Source organism: Strigops habroptila, chromosome 17 (genome assembly GCF_004027225.2).
Source record: "Strigops habroptila isolate Jane chromosome 17, bStrHab1.2.pri, whole genome shotgun sequence".
NCBI classification, from domain to species: Eukaryota; Metazoa; Chordata; class Aves; order Psittaciformes; family Psittacidae; genus Strigops; species Strigops habroptila.
This window is the reverse complement of record NC_044293.2, coordinates 1209621-1230612: the sequence shown is the minus strand read 5'-3', so window position 1 is coordinate 1230612 and position 20992 is coordinate 1209621. Positions and strand designations below refer to the sequence as shown.

At 49.0% G+C, this 20992-nt stretch overlaps 3 protein-coding genes across 4 annotated transcripts; 2 read left to right on the top strand and 1 right to left on the bottom strand.

Annotated features, from left to right (window-relative positions):
- The first annotated feature begins 1739 nt into the window (after window positions 1-1739).
- TMPRSS5 (transmembrane serine protease 5) lies at window positions 1740-4643 on the top strand. Its single transcript, XM_030505228.1, has 9 exons — window positions 1740-1858; window positions 2161-2274; window positions 2476-2519; window positions 2600-2762; window positions 2864-3042; window positions 3268-3366; window positions 3676-3818; window positions 4174-4326; window positions 4507-4643. Exons 1-9 carry the CDS (start codon window positions 1740-1742, stop codon window positions 4513-4515), a joined length of 1023 nt encoding a protein of 340 aa, XP_030361088.1. The 3' UTR covers window positions 4516-4643.
- Window position 4644: 1 nt separating this feature from the next.
- Window positions 4645-16478, bottom strand: ZW10 (zw10 kinetochore protein). Its single transcript, XM_030505511.1, has 16 exons — window positions 16338-16478; window positions 16081-16215; window positions 15274-15375; window positions 15026-15103; window positions 14742-14901; window positions 13902-14051; window positions 13049-13240; window positions 12434-12597; window positions 11758-11940; window positions 11182-11420; window positions 10165-10236; window positions 9278-9447; window positions 8823-8953; window positions 8235-8366; window positions 7581-7783; window positions 4645-6567 (listed from the first exon to the last, which is right to left on the bottom strand). Exons 1-16 carry the CDS (start codon window positions 16452-16454, stop codon window positions 6447-6449), a joined length of 2349 nt encoding a protein of 782 aa, XP_030361371.1. The 5' UTR covers window positions 16455-16478; the 3' UTR covers window positions 4645-6446.
- On the top strand, window positions 16290-19170 carry LOC115616378 (T-cell surface glycoprotein CD3 gamma chain-like). 2 transcript variants are annotated; one of them, XM_030505525.1, is made up of 6 exons: window positions 16476-16505; window positions 16795-16894; window positions 17656-17868; window positions 18182-18313; window positions 18688-18731; window positions 18849-19170. In XM_030505525.1, exons 2-6 carry the CDS (start codon window positions 16822-16824, stop codon window positions 18909-18911), a joined length of 525 nt encoding a protein of 174 aa, XP_030361385.1. In that variant the 5' UTR covers window positions 16476-16505; window positions 16795-16821; the 3' UTR covers window positions 18912-19170. The 2 variants fall into 2 exon arrangements, with proteins under 2 accessions (XP_030361384.1, XP_030361385.1); XM_030505524.1 differs by having other exon boundaries at window positions 16290-16894.
- Window positions 19171-20992: the final 1822 nt, after the last annotated feature.

Genomic DNA, 20992 nt, shown 5'->3' with positions numbered 1-20992 from the left:
GCCTGCACTGAGGTCTGTCTGTGCCTCGGAGCCCACCACCAGCAGGGCTGGGGTCCCCTCCTCTCATCGATGGCCCAGGGACTGCTGCTGCTCCTCACCCCAGCCTGAGCAGCGTATTCCTGGGAGCAGAGGGATGGGGAGGGCAGGAGGGAGGCCCTGAAACAGGGTCCATCCATAGTGGCCGCTGTGCGGGGCGCCTGTGTGGTGCTGTACTGGAGCGTGCAATGGGAAACCTGAGCTGCTTGGATGAGACCCGTGTGCTCGGCTCCAGGGGCTCGGCAGCAGCCCTGCTCTGTGCTATCATGGTGAGAAGGGCTTCCTCGCCTCGGCTGCCTGCTGCAGCCAGCATGGGCAGCAGTGACACGGCTTGAGGCTTGTCGCCTTCCATGAGACCTGGGCTTTGCTGCTGAGCTGCTACCCAGGACTCTGCTCCTTTCCCTAGAGCCCAGCCTTAGCTGAGCAGTTTACTGACAACCCACTTCACACTGAGGATGCTGTGCAAAGCTGGAAGAGCCTGACAGCTGAGGCAAGGAGGGAAGAGAGGAGGACACAAGCCTCCCTGGGGCATGGTGGGTGAGCATTTATGGGCTTTGGGAACCGGGGGGCCCTCAGAGTCTTGATCTCCTGCAGAACCCATGGCCTTAGCTCACCTCTTCCTGGCGTTGAGGGGAAAGGATCAGGCAATTCCTAGGAATGGGTGTATAACAGCCTAGGGCTTGATAGTGCTGTGAGAGACAGGTGAGACCGTGCTAATCCTCTCTTCATCTCTGTTTCTGAAAGGTTCTGCTCATGCATCTCTCCAGACTCTCTGCACCATCAGGAGGCTGTTCCTGCTAGTCGTGGTCACCGGGCTGCTGGCAGGGACAGCGGCTGGGGCATGGCTCCTAGGTGAGTGTCTTCTCCTGCTGCTGCAGCCGGAGCCCAGCTGCCAAAGTGGCTGGTGGTGATGGGAGCTCCTTGGCTGGTGAGCTGTGGCCTGGGATGGGGAGACGAGGCTGCTGTGGGGTCTGCTGCTGGTTTCTGTGGTCCCAGCAGCAAGCTGGAGAGGCTCATCAGCTCTTCCAGAGGGTAGTGCAGGATCATTCCCAGTATTGTGCATCTTCGGATGCTGCCCAGGCTGTGTGAGTCCATCTCCTCCCTCTTCTCTGTTTCCTGAAGTGAAACACCTGAAGAAGTCTCAGCCAGACCATGGCTTCACCCTGCTGCAGGAGTCAGATGCAATCCCGGTGTGCAGTGATGGTGAAGAGGAAGACCCTGTGGTCCGTGGGGCTCCCAGTAGAGGTTTACATCTTTGCTTGCTGCCACTGAGGATGGGGAGAGGGGAGCAGTGCACAGGACAGTGCCTGCCAAGCCTAGGAAGGACAGAAAAGATGCTCTTTAATACAATAAATATCTCCTGCTGATCCATGAGCTTCTTGCAACTGCATTTTGTGATTGATTTGCTTTGCTTTTAAGTCCTGCTGTGTTCCCCAGCGTTACAGCTTCATTGCATGGAGAGATCCTACAGAAAAGGCAACTCTTGCGGCACGCCTTTGCATGTAATCACTCAGAGCTCACACAGGCACTGAGAAGAAGTGAATAGGTTCTGTATAGTTTCTAATTGCTTCAAATAGCTTTTTTATGGTGTTTTTTGTTTACTTTTCCATTAGATGTGCATGACCATCCACTGTGCTGGATTGTCTTTAATCCACTTGCAGACTGTCTTTAATGGCATGGCTTTAGTGTCTTTCAGAATAAACATGGCAAACTCCTTGCTGGAAGCGCGGGTGGAAGGCCATCCCGGCTGGCTCCTGGCGTGCCACGAGCACTGGAATCTCTCCCTGGGCTCCATGTTCTGCCGGCAGCTCGGGTATCTCAGGTGGGCAACGCAGAGGCAGCCGCTTCCACCCCTGCTCACCCTGGTCCAAGGGAGATGAGCTTGGCAGAGGTCGGTGCTTGGAGGCTGGGAGGTTAGTCAGGGCTGACACAGGGTGGAAAGCAGGGCTTGAGCTGGCACAGGGACCTGTGAGAAGAGCTGCAGATCTTTCCTACCAAATGAGTTCATTCCTGGCTGCCAGAGCAACAGGGCTGCGGACTGTTGTTCCTATGGCTGGGTTACATTCCTGATCCCCTAGCAGGTCCCCAACCCTTTCATGGGACAACTGACTGTTGTTTCTGCAGAATGACCCATCAGAAAGGAGTGAACCTGATGGATGTCGAGGTGAATGGCACACAGGAGTTTGTTCAGGTGAGACCCCACCAGGAAGGCAGCCTGGAAGACATGTGGCAGGTCAGGTAAGGGCAGCTCTGGGGGAAGCAGTGGGGAAACAGAGGCCTTCTTTTTAGGCTTAAGAACACAGATAACTGTCAGATAACTGTCCTGGGGTTGTGCAATAAGCAGCCCCTTTGGGGACTGTGACAGCTGCCCCAGAGCTCCCTGATGCCCCAGGGATTTTGGTCCATGTGCATTGTGACCAGAGGCTTATTCTCACACAGGAGCAGCTGTGAATCAGGCCGAATTGTGGCTCTGCAGTGCTCAGGTGAGTGCCCCGTTCCCCTCCTGTGTTGTGAGGGTCTGACCTGAGCTTTGCCCATCATGTGCTCCCCATCTCCCTTGCAGAGTGCGGGCTGCACCCCGCTGCTGCTCGGGTGGTCGGGGGTGCGGATGTGCCCGCAGGGCGCTGGCCCTGGCAGGTCAGTGTGTACCATGGCTCCCAGCACCGCTGCGGAGGCTCCGTGCTGGCCCGTGAATGGATCATCACAGCAGCTCACTGTGTGCACAGGTACCTCCCGTGCCCGGCCTCAGGGGTGCTGAGTGTCTGCTCTTACCCAGGGCTTAGTGCTTGCTGCCCTATAGTAAGAGGCACGATGTGTTTCTGCTCAGTTACAGGTGGCTTCAGACCTCTGCCTGGCTGGTTTTTGCAGGCGTTATCAACCACGGCTCCATCAAGCAGGAGGACGGGGTATCAGTAAAGGAAATAATTTACCACCCGCTTTACAACGGCAACAGCCTTGACTACGACATTGCTCTGATGAAGCTCCAAGTCCCCTTGAATTTCTCAGGTCATGTGCTGTCATGATGCTGCTGTGTCCTTCTCCCATCTGGGAAGGTGGCTGTGGGAGCTGAAGTCTCCAGAGCGCCTGGGCTGAGGGCCTTTCACTTCCATGTGCCAGGCTGAGTGGCCCTGCAGGCTGATAGCTCCACAGCCCCTCTCTGTGTGTCCATGCTCAGCACAGCATGAAGCTGTCCCCTCTGGCCTGGCACTTACCCTGTCACCTTCTTGGCAGATGCCATCCGTGCTGTGTGTCTGCCACCCTCGCACCAGGACCTCTTCCAGGGCACGCAGTGCTGGGTCTCTGGCTGGGGTTATACCAGACCAGGCCAAGGTAAGCTCCCGTCTTATTCCCACTGCTCAGCCCTGACTGGAGGCTTTCCCCTTGCTCCCCACTGGCCCTGTCCAGCCCCTTTCATGCTGCATGTAATCTTGCAAATGCTACCTCCTGCCTTCATCTCACCCCTGCTCCAGCAGCTTTGCACCCCACAGCCACATCTCCGGGGGGGGCCTGGCCATGTTTAAACCTATAAAGTTTAAACCCCATCTTTCCGATCTTCTAACTTCTATTAGTGCCACACTCTTCCCCTCTAACTCCCTGCAGGTCTAGTCTCCCTCTTGTCTTCTCTTTCTCCCTCTCCAGCGCAGGTTGCCAAGACTCTGAAGGAAGCACTTGTTCCATTAATTGGTACCAAGAAGTGCAATAGCTCATGCATGTACGCAGGCGAGCTCACTGCCACGATGCTGTGCGCCGGCTACCTGCAGGGGAACATAGATGCGTGCCAGGTAACAGGAGGGAGCAAATGGTGCAAGCAGGGTGTGCATAGTGGGTGCGGAAAGGATGGGTATGTTGTATGTCTCTGTTAGGCCCCAGTAAATGCTGGGATTTGTGGCAATAGCTTGCAGTAAACAGTCTTGAGTGGGGTGCAATGTGGAGCCTGCAGAGCCCCGGCGCGTTGATGTCAGGCTGAGATCTAGAAGGAACATGGAAACCTCGAAGGGAGGCAAACACTACTTGTACTCATATCTCAGCTTCCTGTATGGCTGACGGAACAAAGCCATGTCGGAGAAGCCAGCCTGATCTGCACCCCAGCTGCCTGTGGGGCAGAGCAGCTTCCTTAGCCCTTGCTCTGCCTTGCAGGGTGACAGTGGGGGCCCCCTGGTTTGCCAGGATGAATTCGCGTGGCGCTTGGTGGGCATCGTGAGCTGGGGCCAGGGCTGTGCTGAACCCAACCACCCTGGGGTCTACACCAACGTGGCTCAGCTTCTGCCGTGGATTCATCACATCACTGAGGTAAGTGCGAGCAAGCAAAGCACGAATGTTCAGCCTGACCTACAGCCATGCGGGTTCCAAAGACAAATCCCCATGCAAGCACCCGATTTTAACTCTTTCTCTATGCTCACCCTTGATGCATGAACCTCTAGGATAACCTCTCCTATGGTACTGATTCTTTTCTCCTTTTTCTTTGACTAGGTCTACTAGAAATAAGGCAAGGAGAGACTTCACAGAGCAACTTTGCCCTTTCCGTGTAGTAAGTGGAGAATGGTCCACAACTAATTTATACTGTTACTATACCCTAAGGGAATGCCCAGACACCAGTAGAAAATGTGCTCAGTATAAATAGTTTATTAAAGAAAATAGCAAATTACATTTCTATGAACAATCCACAAGAGAAGTGTTGTTTTTCAAAAGACGGGGGGGTTTTTGGATTGCTGTGTGTAAAGGGGCAGGGGATCCCATGAGACACAAGTGCTATGGGAACACTTTCAGCCTTCAGATAAATTACTTGGAGGAGAAGAAAAGAAAAAGCTAAGAGTTTTAAGTGGCAGTCAGGTTTTGCTTCAGTATCTCCCTTCCTTGCTGCTTTCCCATGTGTCAGACTTAGTCTACCTGCCCACTTGACTGCATTTACCCCTCTCTATGCCAGTTAAAGCCAGAAACAGGAGGGTCTCCTCACCATGGCTGTGCTTGGTGGACCCAGCAGGCAGAATGGCCATCCATTCTGCAATGGCTTAAGCGCCACATGGAAGCTAGCTGTGAGCCAGGTCCTGCACAAATGCCTGGAAATGAGAACAGAAGCCAGACAAGAATGCGAATGAAAAGGATACAACAGTAGGTAACAGATTACAACATTAAGCTCTGTGATTGCAACTCTCATAAGCAGGTTGTAAGCACTACACAGGAGGAACATGCTTTGTTCCATGTGTGCAGCAACTGGCACATCTTGGCCTCTAGGCCGTGTCTTAATGAATGCTCTTGGTGAGATTTTCAACTAATAGAAATGTACCTTTCTCAGTCCTAAACATAGCCTTTTGTACCTTAAAAGATGATGCTACGAGTGCACACTTCACTCCCTTTTCATAGTCATTTCTCTATTCTTAAAGGACAGAAAATTTACTACCTGAAACACAACAGATGCCAGACCTGCCTAGTTCGTACACAACAGAAAGGGAAAGGAAGGAGCTGAACTGGCTTCTACAGGTGGTAAAGTGAGATTGAAAAATTCTCAGTCAGCTTTAAGTATTTTCCATGAGAAATGAAGCCATGAGGAATTCTGCCACTTGTGCAAAACCCTGTGGCTTGATAAACAGTTCACTCAGAACAGGATCTCCTCTCCCCCACCTCCCCCTAAATTTCCACTCTTGAGGTCTGCTCTTCAGGGAAACCTGAGGTGGGAAAGAGCAAAGTTTGGCACTTCAGCATTCTTGAAAGGCTACCAAAAGCTATCAAAGTCTGTGGGTTTCGTATGTAACTTGCAGGGACAGAAGAGGTAAGACACAAAGGGGCTACATGCCCCCTGATGTGAAACTGCATAGATAAGATTCACTATTGAGAAATAAAAATCCTTCTACAAGACCCTTAAGCAAGGAAGCTTGAGATGATATTATACAGTGCCTTGCATGCAAGGTCCATCTGACAGCAGTGCCGGCTCTCACAAAGAGATGTTGGATACAAGATTTGATTTATTTCCCTACGCTGTGCTTAACAGGGAGATGAAATCCTAGAGAATGGAAACTGGTGAACATCACACAAAGCACCTCGTCTTCCCCAGGGACTGGACACCCACCAGCTAATGAAGCAAAACTGGGATCTGGGCAGAACACCTCTGGGGAGCACGGCAGGAGATTGAACCTTCAAGCCCAAACTCTGCCTGGCAGATAGAGCATAAGCAGTTAGTGTCTCTGTCTTACCCACCTTTGGTGTTCTGGTCCCAGATGCACAGAGCTATCCTCTTTGCCCCACAAAGATTGAGCTAGAAAATGCTCAAGTCAAGCCCCCAGGAAGCACTTTACTTAATCCTAAATTTTCTTTATACCAGTACAAATAAGAATGGTCAAACCCAGAAAGTACTTAAAAGACTCAGTTTCCTCTTGCTTTATCAGAAGATACAATGTGTAGGAGTAAACGTAGAGTTACTTAATTTTGGCCAGTGCTGCTGCTCTCCTTTCTGTGTTCTGGAACAAGGCTCGGATCAGACTCTTCACTTCAGCTGCTGAGAATTCAGCTGCAAGAGGTCCCTTCCCATCCGCCCACCTACGTGGGAGAGAAAGAGCTTTATTTAACCAAACTGCACAGAAATGTCACGTTAAAACAAGCCTCCTGAGCTCCTGTTACAGTAGGAAGTCTGAAGGTAAAACCCACCCAGTTAGCAGCCTATTAGTTCTATGCAACTTGAGGCCAGAATTGTTTAGTGAGGTATATAAAGCAACAGGTTGTGAGGTGAGCTTTGCACTTGTTACAAACTGTACCTTTTCCTTCCCCAAAATAAGCCTAAAGCCTGTCCACAAAACTCCCATTCATCTCCCATACAACAGGAGAAAAAAAAAGAGTGTTTTATGCCCAGGTGAAAATGGAGTTGGGGACTTTGGTGTCTAATATGGTTCCAACAGCAGCAATGAGCAGGGTACAGAAAAGGAACTGCCTTCCCTGTGTGCTCTCTCCATGGCTGGCACCTTTTTCAGTCAAGCCTGCTGAGGACAGTATGTTTTTTGGCCATTCAGATGTATGTGTGAGGCAGTTATGAACAGGGAATGCCTAGCTTCTGACAACCCATGCCGACTGAAGTAATAGACGTAATTATGCAAATCCTCATGTATAATTCAGGTGAATCCCCCTTGTAAGTTAAAAGAAGCAAAACCCAGCATCTAAAAAACAGAGGCCAATCAAGTGGAATGACTGCAGCAGCAAGGCATAGTTAACATCAAAGGCAGCAGGCAAAATGCCAGGCTGCTTACTGTGAAACACTTCTGAACTCGGAGAAGCCAAGGGGGATGCGCAATCACGCTGTGGTTGCCTCTCTCATGGCACTGTTTTTTTCACCATTGCCTTTTCCTTGCAGGAGGTGGCTGAATGTATGAGCAAGCTTGACATGGACATAAACACACAGCCAAGAAACAGCCCCAGGAGCAGTTATCTGATCCTTATTAACAGTGATTACCCTTCATCTGAACAGTCCCCTGAGTGCAGTCCCCTGCTGATGTCAGACCGCCTCCCAGCTCCCTCGTATTGGGGTGAAGAACTGCAAAGGAACAAAGGAAGACACCTACTGATCTACGATTTCTTGGAGGTTGGCTTGCAAGATGATCATCAGCTCTTTGAACGTCATCCATTTCTGCACATAGACTGGAACTTCCTCTTGGTACTTCTTGTTTTTGTCATCTTCAGGTAATGGGGTGAAAACTTGGGGTCCTTCCTCCACCATGGTCCTACAGAGGGAGTACAACCTATCTGCATCTTCTGCAGAGATATCCTAGAACAGAACAGATGTTAACAGGGGAGCAGTTAGATATTTTTTGGAGTGCCAAGAAATAAGTGAAATGAAAAAAGGTGGCTGCGTGTGTGAAGGTGAAAGCAGTGGTTTACATCACATTTAACATTCTCAAGCTAATAAAACTTATTTCACAAGTAGTTATTTCAGCAAGCTCTCAGTGCTTGCCTCAGAACACAGGCTGTGCTTCTAAACAGTGTATCTCAGTGCAAGAGCAAGCACTTCAGTGTGAAGCAGAGGTGGTATGATAAAGGTCTGAACAGTTTACAAAGAAACTGCTCAGGCATTGCCAGCCCATCTCAACTGGATGTGAGTTATTGATATCTTGAACCTTTCTCAGAGACAGGACCTCAATTATAGTTTCTGTGAAAGATGAGTGTACCTGTGAACTCTGATCTTGGAAAGAACTACTCGAGGTTACAAATGCAGTTACCTCTAGGGCAGCGATCCTAGTGACAATCTCTGTGAGAGCTGTGTTCAGTAAAGTCCCCATAGCCTTGCAGTACACGTTCACTGGAAGGACATCTTGCCAGACTTTTCCCAGTCTTTTCAACTGATGTAATACCTGCAAGATAACGGCTATGTGTTACCTACGTGTTATCAACAGAACTTTGAGAGACATCAAATGATAAGGTGACTACATATGGTCAGAAACCAGTCTGAAAGAAGCCAAAGGCAATGAGGTGTGAGGCTGTCACACGGAACAAACGCTCCTGGGGAAGAGAATGCAACATTTTCAGTTTGCATTAAGGTTCATCAAAAGTGGAGCAGATCTTTAACTTGAAAATTAAAACCATTATAGATGGTTCAAGATTAAGAAACTTTTCAACTTGGAGCAAGAGGGACTGAACTTGGCTTCAATTTTACAGCCCAGGGGAAAAAAATCATGCCAGAAAACTGTTTAGAGCAGTTCCACTCTGCTGACACGCCGCACAGTTGTCAGGACTGAGATTACATACTCTGCCTTCCCAAGGACAACACCTACAGCAGTGGGATACTTGGCTTCGATTGCCTTGCTTACCTGCCTTATTGCTTTGTTAGCCGCACAGTAATTTTCCTCATCATCCATATTAGAAAAATTCCTGGCACTTGACAGCCTCTCCAGGATCTCTCCTTTCTGCACTCGCATCTGGGCCAGAAAACACTCCATCCCTTTCGAAGCAAAAACAAGCACAGAGAAGAAATTAAGCAATTACTAAACATCTCGCTGGATAATCAACAGTTCTTGGAACTACATGCTGGACAAGAAGAGTTGTGTTTCAAAGAGTCAAGCCTGAAGCAGCCATATTGTCTAGAGTTGCAATGCTCTGTTAGACTTCCCAATATAGAGAATGTCCTTCCTACTTGTCCAAAACCCTTAAACAACAACCCACTGCTCGAGTCAGTAGCCACAGTTACATTAAATCATTCAGCAACAAAAGCCAGGATGAATTACATCATCCATCAATATATTTCAATACTGAAAGGTAAAATTACCAAGTCTCCTAAAACCAGGCACCAGATCTACAAAAGTAGCTGCTCCGTCGCACAGGATGTTAGTCAGGCGGTATCGGAACTGGTGTCCCAGGGTGAGCAAGTGGTGAGCAATATACATGCAGTTGTTGTGGTGAATAGCTGCCAGCTGGGGTAATTTCTGAAGGTTCTCCCTGTCGCAGCAAGGAGGAAGAGAAAGGGAAGACATGTATTTATTTAGACATAGCTCTATTAAAAAACCTGTCATGCCTACCCTAGAGAAACTCATGGTCTGTCTCAGATATTGCACGTAACTAACCGTGGGCAATGCCTGATGAAGGCATCAGTTGGAATAAAAGCATTTAATCTCCTGTCACATCTGCATAAGAACTTAGAGGAACAGACTTTCATGGCCAGTGAAATGGCACTCTGGCATTTGAACCATGCGTTATATGCTCATTGTTTCTAGCAGCAGACTTTCAAACAGGAACGTATTTTGTTATAGCAAAGTTCTGGTGAGGAAAACAGAGAGAAGTCTTTTTCACTAACCACTCCAGTGGTCTCTGACAGAACTGTATACTTGCAATCTTCATTGCTCTCCTTTTTTCTACAGGGAAAACATCATGAAAAATCTGTGCATTAGACCTCGGGTCAAATCCAACTGGCTGGAACCAAACACAACTGTTTTAAGAACTGCAACCTATCTCCTTGGCCATAGGAATGTCAACTCTGAAACTCTCAAGCACCTATTTCAAAGCAGGTACGATTTAATAACAGATTAAGAGTTACCAGCCTTTTGCCACTGGAGGAAGCCCTTACTAATCTCTGGCTGTGGTGGACAAACTGGGGACAAGTTGGGCTGTTTCAATAGCACTGTTCTCTCTCCAAAACAGACACACACAGGCACTTACTTGTGGTACGTTGGGACTACATCATAGAACAGCTGGAATATATTCCGTACAGAGTAGAAGAGCTGTATGCAGCTACAAGGCAAATAAGGTTCACGTTAGTTTGTCAGTGGAATTAACATCTGGTTCACAAGTGACCCTCAACCTTCTCCAAAGCAAGGTTTTATTAGTAGTGAAGTACTGGCACAAAGAGTAGATTGTCAGGATCAATTACAGCGATGTCAACGAAGGCAGCGCTCTGGAAAATTCACAAAGGCTGTGATGACCTTGGAAGTTCAGTGTGGAAAAGCCAAGTTTCAGACCACATGTCAGAAGGGAGATATATGAAACCCTAGGAACAAAGGGGACAGTGTCCCTTCCCCACCAGGTGTGCGTTACTAGTCAGCCCTCTCTCTGCCATGGTACACTGAAGGGCATTCAGTATCTAGGCAACTCTCCTCCTTCAGGGTTGTGGTCTCCAGTTTGTAAAGCAGACTGTATGTGGTTCATTGTTTCCTCTGAAGAGCCCTGACAGATGCAGAGCTGGAGCATTCTGCTGTCACCCAGCATAAAGAAAGCAACAAGTCCTCTGAGAATGGGTGCCATCTCTTATCATTTCATGGGTTTGATTTTCCTAAACAACTGACAGTTAACATACGACAAAACATCGAAGCAAATGCTGCGGCAGTATCTCTCCCAACTAAAAGACTGAAGCCATGAACCACGTTGTGCATACCAGGGAGTCTGCCATATTTTCACTGCTTTAATAGCTAAAATACAATGAAGTGTAGCTGACCGTTCCCTGGAAACAGTCCAAAAGGCTGCTTAACCTGAGTATTGCAGGGAACCCTGTCTGCAGCTGTTCCTGCTGTACCAGCCTACTGCATGAACCCAAAACAGAGTAACTTTAATGACTGATTCTAATTTTAAGGTATCTTTTGTTCTTTTAAAGTTCTTTTAATCTATTAGCAGATGCTTGGTGTTGCCAAAGGCAGTAAGCATCTGACCCCCAAGAGTTATCTGTTGATACAGAATTCTTACCACTGATCTGTGCTGGATGTAGCCTCCAACAGTGTCTGGTAAGCCAACTCCATCAGCTTCTCCACTGATGAACTGATGCGGCATGTGGGCAGAGAAAATGTGTACTGGCTCAGTTTAGTCTTATTCTCCAAATTCCCCATGTCGTTGTGCAGAACTTCAGAAGCTTTTGGCATTTTTGAGCGATCTCCTGCCCCAGGATCAGGAAGCCTTGGTAGGGCTACACAGGAATCAGGTATGATCTAAGGGAAGACAAGAGAGGTCTAATATCATTTAGAGCCCACAGAAAGGAGACTATGCGAGACTACAAAACACTGAACAACAAAGATTTAACACTCAAGACAAACACAAGGTTGCAGAAGTCCCCTAAGACTGCTGGAAGTCTCCTGGCTTATGAATGACACAGCAGGCAACGAAACAGTCTACATCATGTTGCACGCCTAGAAGCAAGTCTGTAAGTAATCTATGAGTATTCAGTGTGCCAAAAAAACCCCCCGATTCAACTGTTCTAGACAAACCTTATTCAACAGCTTAAGTTATTTTTCCACATAGAAAAACAGTGATTGCATCAACAGTCACCTTTACAGTATTGTGTATTTCTGAGGTCATCAGGTTTCTGGCTGCCACAATCACATCCTGGCACTTCTTGTTAGCAAAGTGGGAGTTGACATTACGGGCATATTTCAGTAAATCAGTTGTGTCTCCTTTCAAAAACTGCATGTTCTTCAAGGCTTTCTCAAATTCCTCTGTGGATTTAATCACCTGAGAGAAGCAGACACGTGTTCTAAATTAACACAGCTTCCTAAAATCAAAGAGCAAAATTAAAGTTGGGTATAAACTCTTCCACTCGGCTGAAAGCAACGGATGAAACTAGGTTTTAGAAGGCATTAATCACCCAACAGCTTTTCAGCAATCCTTTGGGAAAAGCTGGCTCAGCTGGGGTCCATGAAAAGGAGCTATTGGCATTCTTCACTAGCAGTAAGTTCTGATTTATGTATGTAAAACATACAGGAAGCCAGCTGGGCAAGCAGCACTGCCACATCATCTTCAGCCTCTCACAGAGGCTCAGACAAGTACCTTACATCACACTGCCTGGAAGTCTCCAGCTCTTAGCTAAATATAGTCCCTGAAACACAAGCAACATCTTAACTGAGAGAAATACACAATCTGAGATCAGCAAAACACAGCTTTTTTTTGTTCAAGCTGACTACCTGGCATTTCCACTGCATGGATCTGAAAGATTCTTGAGACCTACCTCTATATACTGCTCTAGTTTGCTGCTATTGGTTGGGATTGAATTCACCAGACAGTTCTGAATGAGGCAGTCTGATAACTCTTCCCATATCATGTCACCTAGCAGTTCTGCCAGCGTAACTCCACAACCCTTCTTATCTTCCACAGGCTGCTCCACAGGCACATCTGAATTCAAGAGAACAGAAATGGATGTTAATACATCTACTTCCTGGACCAGACCCTTCACCAGTTCATTTGATCCTTCCTGTCAGAACAGCATCCATCAACTGCTCCATAATCTTACACCGGAGGTAAGCTCATGTGCTGGGGCTGTGGAATCACCCACCCAACCACAAGACAACTGAATTTGTGTGAACTGAGCCTGCTTTCCAGCATGTTTGTTTCATGAAATGCTAGCAAAACCCAGGCCAGTTTCTAGCCGATTTGACTAACTAAGTCTGGTTTGACAAGGTGCCAAGCTGTCCAAGAGCACAGCATAGCAAGTTAACATTAAAAGTTGCTTAGATCTTACCATAATTCAATATGCTTAACAACCAGCTTTATAGAAAGCTTCTGCTCCAATTACATGAACAAGGCACTGATCTCAGTCTAATCCCAAAAGGTAGAAACTACCTACTTAGCAGATATTTGTGGAGAACTTCAAAAACAAGCCTGATCTTGTCAAAAACCTCCACAGGAGAGGAATGATCCAAGCTGGATTCCTTGGACTTAAAACGTAGGATGAACACATCGGACTGTTCCTCTGTGCACGGCTGAAGAGACGGGTATGAAATCAGCGGCTTGAGGATGTATTTCAGCAACAACTGGCCTGAGAAACAAAACACCAAGATGTTTTCCAACAGCAGAAGGCAGGCAGTTTGCTCCAGTGAGGCCAAACCATGACTGCTTTGGATACAGAGAGTCTTTGTATGGAGTGGGAGAAATGCTCTTTTGAGGGGAACAGCTAATGAGGTAAAATGCTGGGTTTGGTTTCACTAGGACCATTTTACTCACATAAAATGCACCTGCAGGCTTAATAAAGAGCAGCGAATTTACTGTAAATTGAAAAACAAAGAGCTGGAAGCATGAAATCCTGTCCTAGTATCTGCCACACTTCCTGATTTATTTTATCAGCACCTGAGAATGCTGAAGCCCAGAGGCTGCCTGAAACCAACAGTCTTGCTCTTGGTAGACGAGGCAGCTGTAACTAGAAAAACTCTTTAAACATCAAAGCATGAAACCATATAGCCACAGCTCAAAAGTATACTAGAGTAAATTGACAGGAAAAGATAAATAATTTCCTACTAATAAGAACCACAGCATTCACCTCATGCTCAGTGGGAAACAAGCCAAGAGAGAAAGAAGTCTTCCAGTGTACTGCTAAAGTGGACTGGACCTTGATATCCTTCATACAAGTCTGAACTCACATCCACTTGGGCTGCTATAGCTGCATATTTTCAATATTCATCTGGATCCACAGTCTGTCTTACCAAAGATTTTAAGCTTGGTGTGCAGTTCTCCCAGGACAGCAAATGCCTGCAGCACAGAAGCAACAGGGGGGCCAGCAATCTCTTCCTCTTTTGATGGCACCGTGTGGAGGTGCAATTCTGAATGCACCACTGACTCCAGGCTGCTGCTTTCTAAAGAAAAAGAATCATCAACTTGCTGTCAAGAGTGTACTCAGTGATACAGAGAAGCTACTGCATTCCTCCAGTGGCAGCTAAAGCAATATTCTACTTCTCCCCCTTTCCACAAAACACTGTTCTTGTAAAAGAGCATCAGAAGAGGGTACAGAGTTCCTTGTGTTACTGTGCAGGACAATGGAATGAGAATCAATCTTACAATGATTCAGATTTCTCATTTCAGTCACCTTGCAACTGAATGACATTTAGTGACAATCGCTTTCCTTCTCCTCTTCCCATTTCAAGTCAAACCCAAAGGAAAAGGTTTTTTTCTTTTCCAGAGGAAAAGTTTGTATTTCAATGAAGACAGCAAGGTATAAACTTGTGCAGTTCTTACAATTAGCTGTTCTGATCCCTGCTTGAACATTTCTAAGAAATGTGATAGACGAGGCAGATGAACCTTCAAAACCCTGTTTAAAATGTATGGACTACATTGGACTGGCTTTGGTAGTACCTAAATACCCCAGGAGTGATATCCAAAGAACACTCATCACTCACACTCTTTAGTTTACACGAACAGCAGAAAGAGCTTGTTAAACCAACCTTAGTTCAACAGTATTAACTGTATTTCCTATCTTGTAGGTGCTTGAAACCAGGCATTTCAAACAGCGAAGCAAAGAAAGTGAAACCAACTAGAACTGTGAGTACCTTTTGAAGGAGGAAGCTTCCACACAGCCAATTTCTGCCACTCCTCTCCCAGATGATAGAGCATGTTCTGTGTCTGCACTGTGAGCTCGGTGCCTAGTGCCTTCAGGATCTTCAGCTCAAAGCCCTTCCGGGATTCCAGCATTTTGAGGTTGCTTCGTGCCTGGTGGTAAAGACCAAACACACAACATGGGTAAGTGTTGCCCCTGCCCATGAAAAGCATCTTGTGAAATGCATTGAAAATATAGATGAACAATACTGTCACATGCTTCTGAAGTCACTCTTACCGTTTCCAACTGCTGAGCTGCTGCAACATACTTCTTTTCCAGCAAGGCAGTGTTGTACTCTTTAATAGCAATATCAAACTGCAAGGATCAAACAGAGCCGTATGTCACTGTGTATCTGCCACGAGACTGCAATTCTTTAAACAACATGGCTAGAGACAGGGGAGCTATAGACAGTTATTCAGGAGAGAGCCCAGAATAATGCCACAGACTGAGGAGCAGAGAGGATGGCTCCCACTGCCCCTCCTCACCTCCTGCAGCTTTTTCAGGACACTCAGAACCAGCGTGTCTCGCTCCAACTGCTGCTTCAGTTCAGTAAACTCAGCAACAGCGACGTTGAGATCTCGCTGAACCTGAAATGACAAACTTTGCAGTTAGTTCATTTACAGCACGCAAATGTTATCAGATGCGTTTCCCCTTTAAAGTGATAACAACGTGAGATTTAAAGTATTTCTATTACTAGAATAATTTGGTGAGGAGGAAAAAGGCTCCATCTGTTTTGCTCTTTGCTGAGAAAATCCTTATCTCCTGGAAACACTTTTAAGATAGTTTATCTTTTAATACGTTACAGGTTTTTTAAGGCACTGTAAGGAAATTTAGTGTCAACAGGCAGTCAAGAGGACTTCAGCATTCCTTTAACAGAGCCATTTAAAAGGCAAGAGTGCTTGTACTGAGACAAGTCAATTCTCAAGTAACACTGCATGTGGGACCAACACTAAGCTGGCCCATTACTGCATCTCATCTTACTGCAATTCACAGACATACGATAGACAGAAAGCTGATCCTTCTCTCTGAAGGAGAGATGTGTGACACACTTTTCCAGCTGTACAACAGGGAGCAGAATGCGGCCAATCCCTTAATGACAGTTTACTTGCAATGTAAGCAAACAGCCCCACTGTGACACACACCTCTGCAGCATGTGTCATCTAAAGGCATTTGTGTAGGTATCATCCAGGGTTCTTAGGAGTCCTCCTCCCCCGTCCCCTGTTAACTCAGCCAGATGTGGGCTCGGGTTTGGGCTGAAACTGCCTGGAATGTGCCCCGGCCCGCGCTGTCACCTCGTTCTCGATGCCCGCTTTCAGCAGGTCGATGTTGCTGGACAGCCCCTCCACCTGCGACACCAGCTCCTCGGCGCTCTGCATGCTGGGCAGGAACTCGTTGTACTTCTTGTTGATCATGTTGCAGACCTCTCCCTAGGGAACAAGGTGCGTTGGGACACCGCCGCTGCCGGGGGACCGCAGCCACCGCCCGGCGCTCCGCTCCGCTCAGACCCCCCCGGCTCTCCCCGCAGCCCCCCGCCCGCTCCCGGCCCTGCCTTCAGCTCCTCCACGCGGCGGGACAGCCGCCCGATGCGGGTGCCCAGGTCCTCCTTGTCCAGGCGGCCCGAGTGCGCCAGCACGGCCGCCACCAGCGAGCCCGCCGGCGCCGCCATGTTCCCGCTCCCGCGCAGCACCACGGGACGGCGCCGGCGCTATGGCGGCCGGTGAGTGACAGACTTGATGGGGCTCCTGCAGGGGAACACGGCGGGATACAGGGATGCTGCGGGACACAGGGATGCTGCGGGGTGCCGTGTCTGCTGGAGCAGCCACCACTCAATCCCAGCCGTCCTCCCCTGCCCCTCCATGGGTGTCACGGCTGGGGTGAGGAGGCAGGTCGGGGCACCCCAAACATCCCTCCGCTGCAGTGGGAGGGAGGCTCCAGCCCCCGGCATCCGGTGCCTGACCGAGGTCTCGGGGCGGGTGGTGCCTCTCCACGTTCTCTCCTCCGAGCAGGGGAAAGAGCTGCCACCGCTTTGTGCCATGCGGAGGGGAACGGCGCTGGGTGCCTGGGTGCTCCTGGCCAGCCTGGCCGTGGCCAGCCGGGGTGTCCGAGGTAAGTCCCAGGGTGTGGGTCTCTGCCCGTGGGCTGCTGCAGCAAAGGCTTTGCCTTTCCTAGACCATTGCTGTGTGTTACTCTGTGATAACTCAAACCTGCCTTGCAGTGACAGAGTATGAAAGGTTGGGCTGGGCAGTACCATGGTGTTAGACCAAAGCCATGGCACAAGTGCGGAAGCAGGAGAGGCTCTGCTCCAGCACTCAGCAAGTAAGACACGGGATTTACTCTGCATTTACAGACTCTGAAGGTGATGTCGCAATTCTGTGCATTTTAATTCATGCTTTTCACTGAAAACAGCTTTTATTCTTGGGTAAAACCCCAAACGTGTATTTGCCTCCCTGTTTGGGCTCAGCTCCTGTACCTGCTGCTGGAAACACTTAACTTTTCTGTTGAAATGCTGCAGTGGCACTTCAATACCAATGCAATCTGTGTGCGGGATGGGGGTCATGCACATACAGTCTGAATGGAGTCCTGGTAACTACCCGATTCCAGTTAAACTCCAAGGGGATTTGGATCTCTAAGCTACTCAGAGCTGCATTAATGTAACCAGCAGTTGAACACTGGACTACTTTTCCACTAGGTAGTCTGCCTTTTCCAAACTTCTTTTTGTTTGTGCTGTCTTTTCTACTGCTCAGGGGACAGCCCAATGTGATGCTTTCTACACTAGCAGTCGCCGTGAATGACATCCCTGGGTTCTGCACCACTGTGAGGGTTGATAACTCAGCTGTGAAATGCTCTATTCTTCTGGTTTTTCACAGGACAGAAAGTAAACGTGAAAGAAGCCAGTGGGAAGGTGTTCCTGCAGTGTGGAGCGGACAGCAACAGTGAAGTCATATGGTACAAAGATGGGAACTGGATAGAAAACACAACACAGCTGGACTTGGGTGCAATTTACGATGATCCCAGAGGCATTTACACATGTGAAACAGACAAAGGAAAGACAAGCCCTCCCCTCCAGGTGCACTATCGAAGTAAGTGTTGCAGACCTGGTTTCTGCAGCCACTATTGCTTGGGGTTTTCACCCAAACAAATTTTTGAGGGAACAACTCCTTTCCCATACTTTGAGGGTGGTTCCACCAGTTTGCAGAAGCTCTGGCAGCTCCTGTGCTAGGCTGCCCTTGGGAACAGCCAAGCTGCATGTTCTCCTGCATCTGGTGTCCCCGTGAGAGCTGTACAGCCACATTCAGTGCCGTAACCTGGCACTCACACTGGCTTAGACTACAGCCAAGGGGCAGGTCCTTGTCATGGCCCAGCTTTCAGTGTCTGTGTCGTTTTGGCTTCCAGTGTGCCAGAACTGCATCGAAGTGGACGCTCCCACCATCTCCGGGATCGTGGTCGCAGATGTCGTCGCCACCATCTTCCTGGCGGTCGCTGTGTATTGTATCACTGGCCAGGACAAGGGACGCATGTCACGAGGTGAGGGGGGAGCCCCGCTGGCTGCCCATGGGTGGGGAGTTTCCATCATTGCCCATGGAGCCCACTCACTGCAAGCTGCAGGCAGCACGCTGCCTAGGGCAGGGATCTATGTGAGCGCTCCATGTACCTTTACTGCCCTTAGTTCGGCTTCCCAGGAGAAGCCAGTGAATGCACAAGGTTAACCAAAACATCATCCCAGGAGCAGCCACTGGTAACACAGGAACATCTAAGGCCTTGCAGGGACTTCCCATCGAGCCTCCCAGAGGAAGTAAAAGCACAGGGCTGAAAGCAGCTGGCTGCTTGGGTTGGTTTGCAGATGTTCACCACACTGCCCATGACTCCCTGATCCTTGACCATCTTCTTTCTTCATTTAGCTTCTGACAGGCAGAACCTGATTGCCAACGAGCAGCTCTACCAGGTAAGCTGGGCACTCGTGTGTGTGTTTGTGCATGCCTGTGGGTTTCATCCCCTGTACCACCTGTCCCAGGGCTGGACAGACACAGTTGTAGCCTGTCTCTCCTTTTTTCCCTCCTAGCCCCTTGGCGAGCGGGACAACGAGCAGTACAGCCGGCTGGTGCCTGCCAAGGGCCACAAGTGAAGTGGGAAGATGCTGGGGCCTGTGTGTCCTTCACACCAGGAGTGATACTGCAGCAAAGCCATCACCAGTGCCCAAGAGCACCGGTACCCTGCCCTGGCACTGCCTTTGTAAGCTTCCTGCTGGCAGAAGACAATGTGAGTTTTCCCCTAGAGAGCCCTGCAGCTCCTTGCCGGGATGTGCTGCTTGCAGCACTCTGCTCTTCCTGTGACCTCTTGCATTTCTGTATTCCTCCCATTAAAGATAAGTCTATCCCATTGTCTCCCTGCTGCATCAGTTGTGTTGAGGCCTGGGGAGTCACAGGGAAAGGTGCACACTGGATGCGATCTGCCTGGATGCCTGCAGAGCCATAGGGCTCCTGCCTGTCCAGATAGGACATTGCTTTGCCAGTGCAGGCAGGTGCTCGTGTCTGTGTGGGGAAGGAGGACGGGGATGTTTGCTCTGCATGTGCAAGGCTTGTCATCTAATCACAGTCTCCAAACCACAGAGGCTTGCCAGGTCCCTCGCACCCAGCCAGCCTACGAGTTGCCTAAGTGCTTAGGGGAGCGAAGCATGAGCAAAGCAGCAAACTGCGCTGGCTTCCCACAAGAGCTTGTGGGGGCCAAAAGAGGAAATGGAAACAGCAGAGAGGACAGAAACTGCGGCAGAGACCGGGCAAAACATGTGGCAGAAGAGTTGGCCAGGCAGCGAAGGCCAGAGGCAGTCCATGCTCCTCACACCTCCAGTGGTCTTGGTAGGCTTCCCCACTCTCTGCCTCTGCAGCCCACCAGGGAGTGTCTGGCCTTTGTGACCAGGCACTGGCATCCCATCTTTCAGGCTCACCAGCCATCCCAGTGGGCTGAGTGCAGGATGCAGTGGAGCAAACTTTCAGAGCCTTTTGCAGCTCCACCACCTTTCCAGACACTGAGCAGCCCGGGGTCCCCCCTCATCAACCCAGCTCCTTCTGGCAAGGTCTGCCCTCCCCAGCTCTGAGCAGAAACAGTTAATGTGGTCTGCATATGGCCAGTATGGGAGGCAGCTGACAGACAGGATCTGCTAGCAGTTAGAAACCCCAGAAACCAGGTCACCCTCCGTTTGCCCGTTGCACACATGTGTACGTGTGTTTTCCTGCTTTTCTAAGAACCTGGGTGACAGGCTTTAGAGGGCACCAGGCTGTGAATTGCTTCTTGCTTGGTGGCATAAAGTAAGGTAGGGCTATGACCAGCAGAGTGCCTAATTCATAGCAGTTTCATCACCATCAGGTCTCAAAGTAATGAGCAAAGGTGGCTTAACTACACCCAAAGAGCAGGAGGAACCTGGAGCAGAGCGGGTGGGTATGGCCTGTACAAATCAAAGAGTCAGCAGAGGCTGTGTTTACAACTTGTCTATTCAAAGTAGAAGGGACAAAGAAGTATTTCTATAGTGCAGCTAAGCACAGAGGCAAAGAGGTGGTGTTGCTGGGTCGCTGCTGATCCCACTGAGATAAGGGGAGCGTGGGATGGCACTGGCTGGGGTAAACATGCAGCCCCACACACGGCAGAAGCACCAGGGTGTAGTGTGAAGCAAAATGTAGACCTTGTACACTCAGACAGCACCCAGAGTGCTCTGGGTTTCTCCCATCCCATTCGTGGCAATGGGCCGAGCAAGCAGCCCTGGAGCAGTGATATTTGGCAGAACGTGAGAACGTGGCTCAGGGTGGTTTTAGAGCTGCTGGGGGTTAGTGCTCTTTCTATCTTGCAATCTCCTTCCTGGGTACTTAGGGCCTTGTATGGTAAAGCCAGCTGTGCTGCTTTAAAACCACATCCTGCAGGGTGAGCACAGCAATCCGAAGCATGAAACTTGCTGGGTGTTTACCTCTTCATGCTGAAACTCAAGGGTTAAACCACCCCCAGGCCGCATCGCTGCTGCTGTTTCCTTTCTCCAGAGCTATTGCTCTGAAGGGCTGGGGGATGGACAGGTAAGAATTACTGGTAGAAATGCTTCTGTTTAATGGAAAGCTGTTCTTTTTGGCTGAAATGTTTTCATTCAAAGTAGTGGCTTTCTAGAAAAATGCATCATTTTGGTTTTAATATGCTGCCTGCCTCTGTTCCTTTCGTTACAATCCT

Coding starts and splice junctions, on each gene's coding strand:
- TMPRSS5 (XM_030505228.1), top strand. CDS start 1,740: ATGGCAAACTCCTTGCTGGAAGCGCGGGTGGAAGGCCATCCCGGCTGG. Junction 3,043..3,267: donor AGTCCCCTTGAATTTCTCAG/GTCATGTGCTGT, acceptor CCTTCTTGGCAG/ATGCCATCCGTGCTGTGTGT. Junction 3,819..4,173: donor GGAACATAGATGCGTGCCAG/GTAACAGGAGGG, acceptor TCTGCCTTGCAG/GGTGACAGTGGGGGCCCCCT.
- ZW10 (XM_030505511.1), bottom strand. CDS start 16,454: ATGGCGGCGCCGGCGGGCTCGCTGGTGGCGGCCGTGCTGGCGCACTCG. Junction 15,376..16,080: donor AAGCGGGCATCGAGAACGAG/GTGACAGCGCGG, acceptor TTGTCATTTCAG/GTTCAGCGAGATCTCAACGT. Junction 14,902..15,025: donor CAGCTCAGCAGTTGGAAACG/GTAAGAGTGACT, acceptor CTTTACCACCAG/GCACGAAGCAACCTCAAAAT.
- LOC115616378 (XM_030505524.1), top strand. CDS start 16,522: ATGGGGCTCCTGCAGGGGAACACGGCGGGATACAGGGATGCTGCGGGA. Junction 17,869..18,181: donor CCTCCAGGTGCACTATCGAA/GTAAGTGTTGCA, acceptor TTTGGCTTCCAG/TGTGCCAGAACTGCATCGAA. Junction 18,314..18,687: donor CAAGGGACGCATGTCACGAG/GTGAGGGGGGAG, acceptor TTCTTCATTTAG/CTTCTGACAGGCAGAACCTG.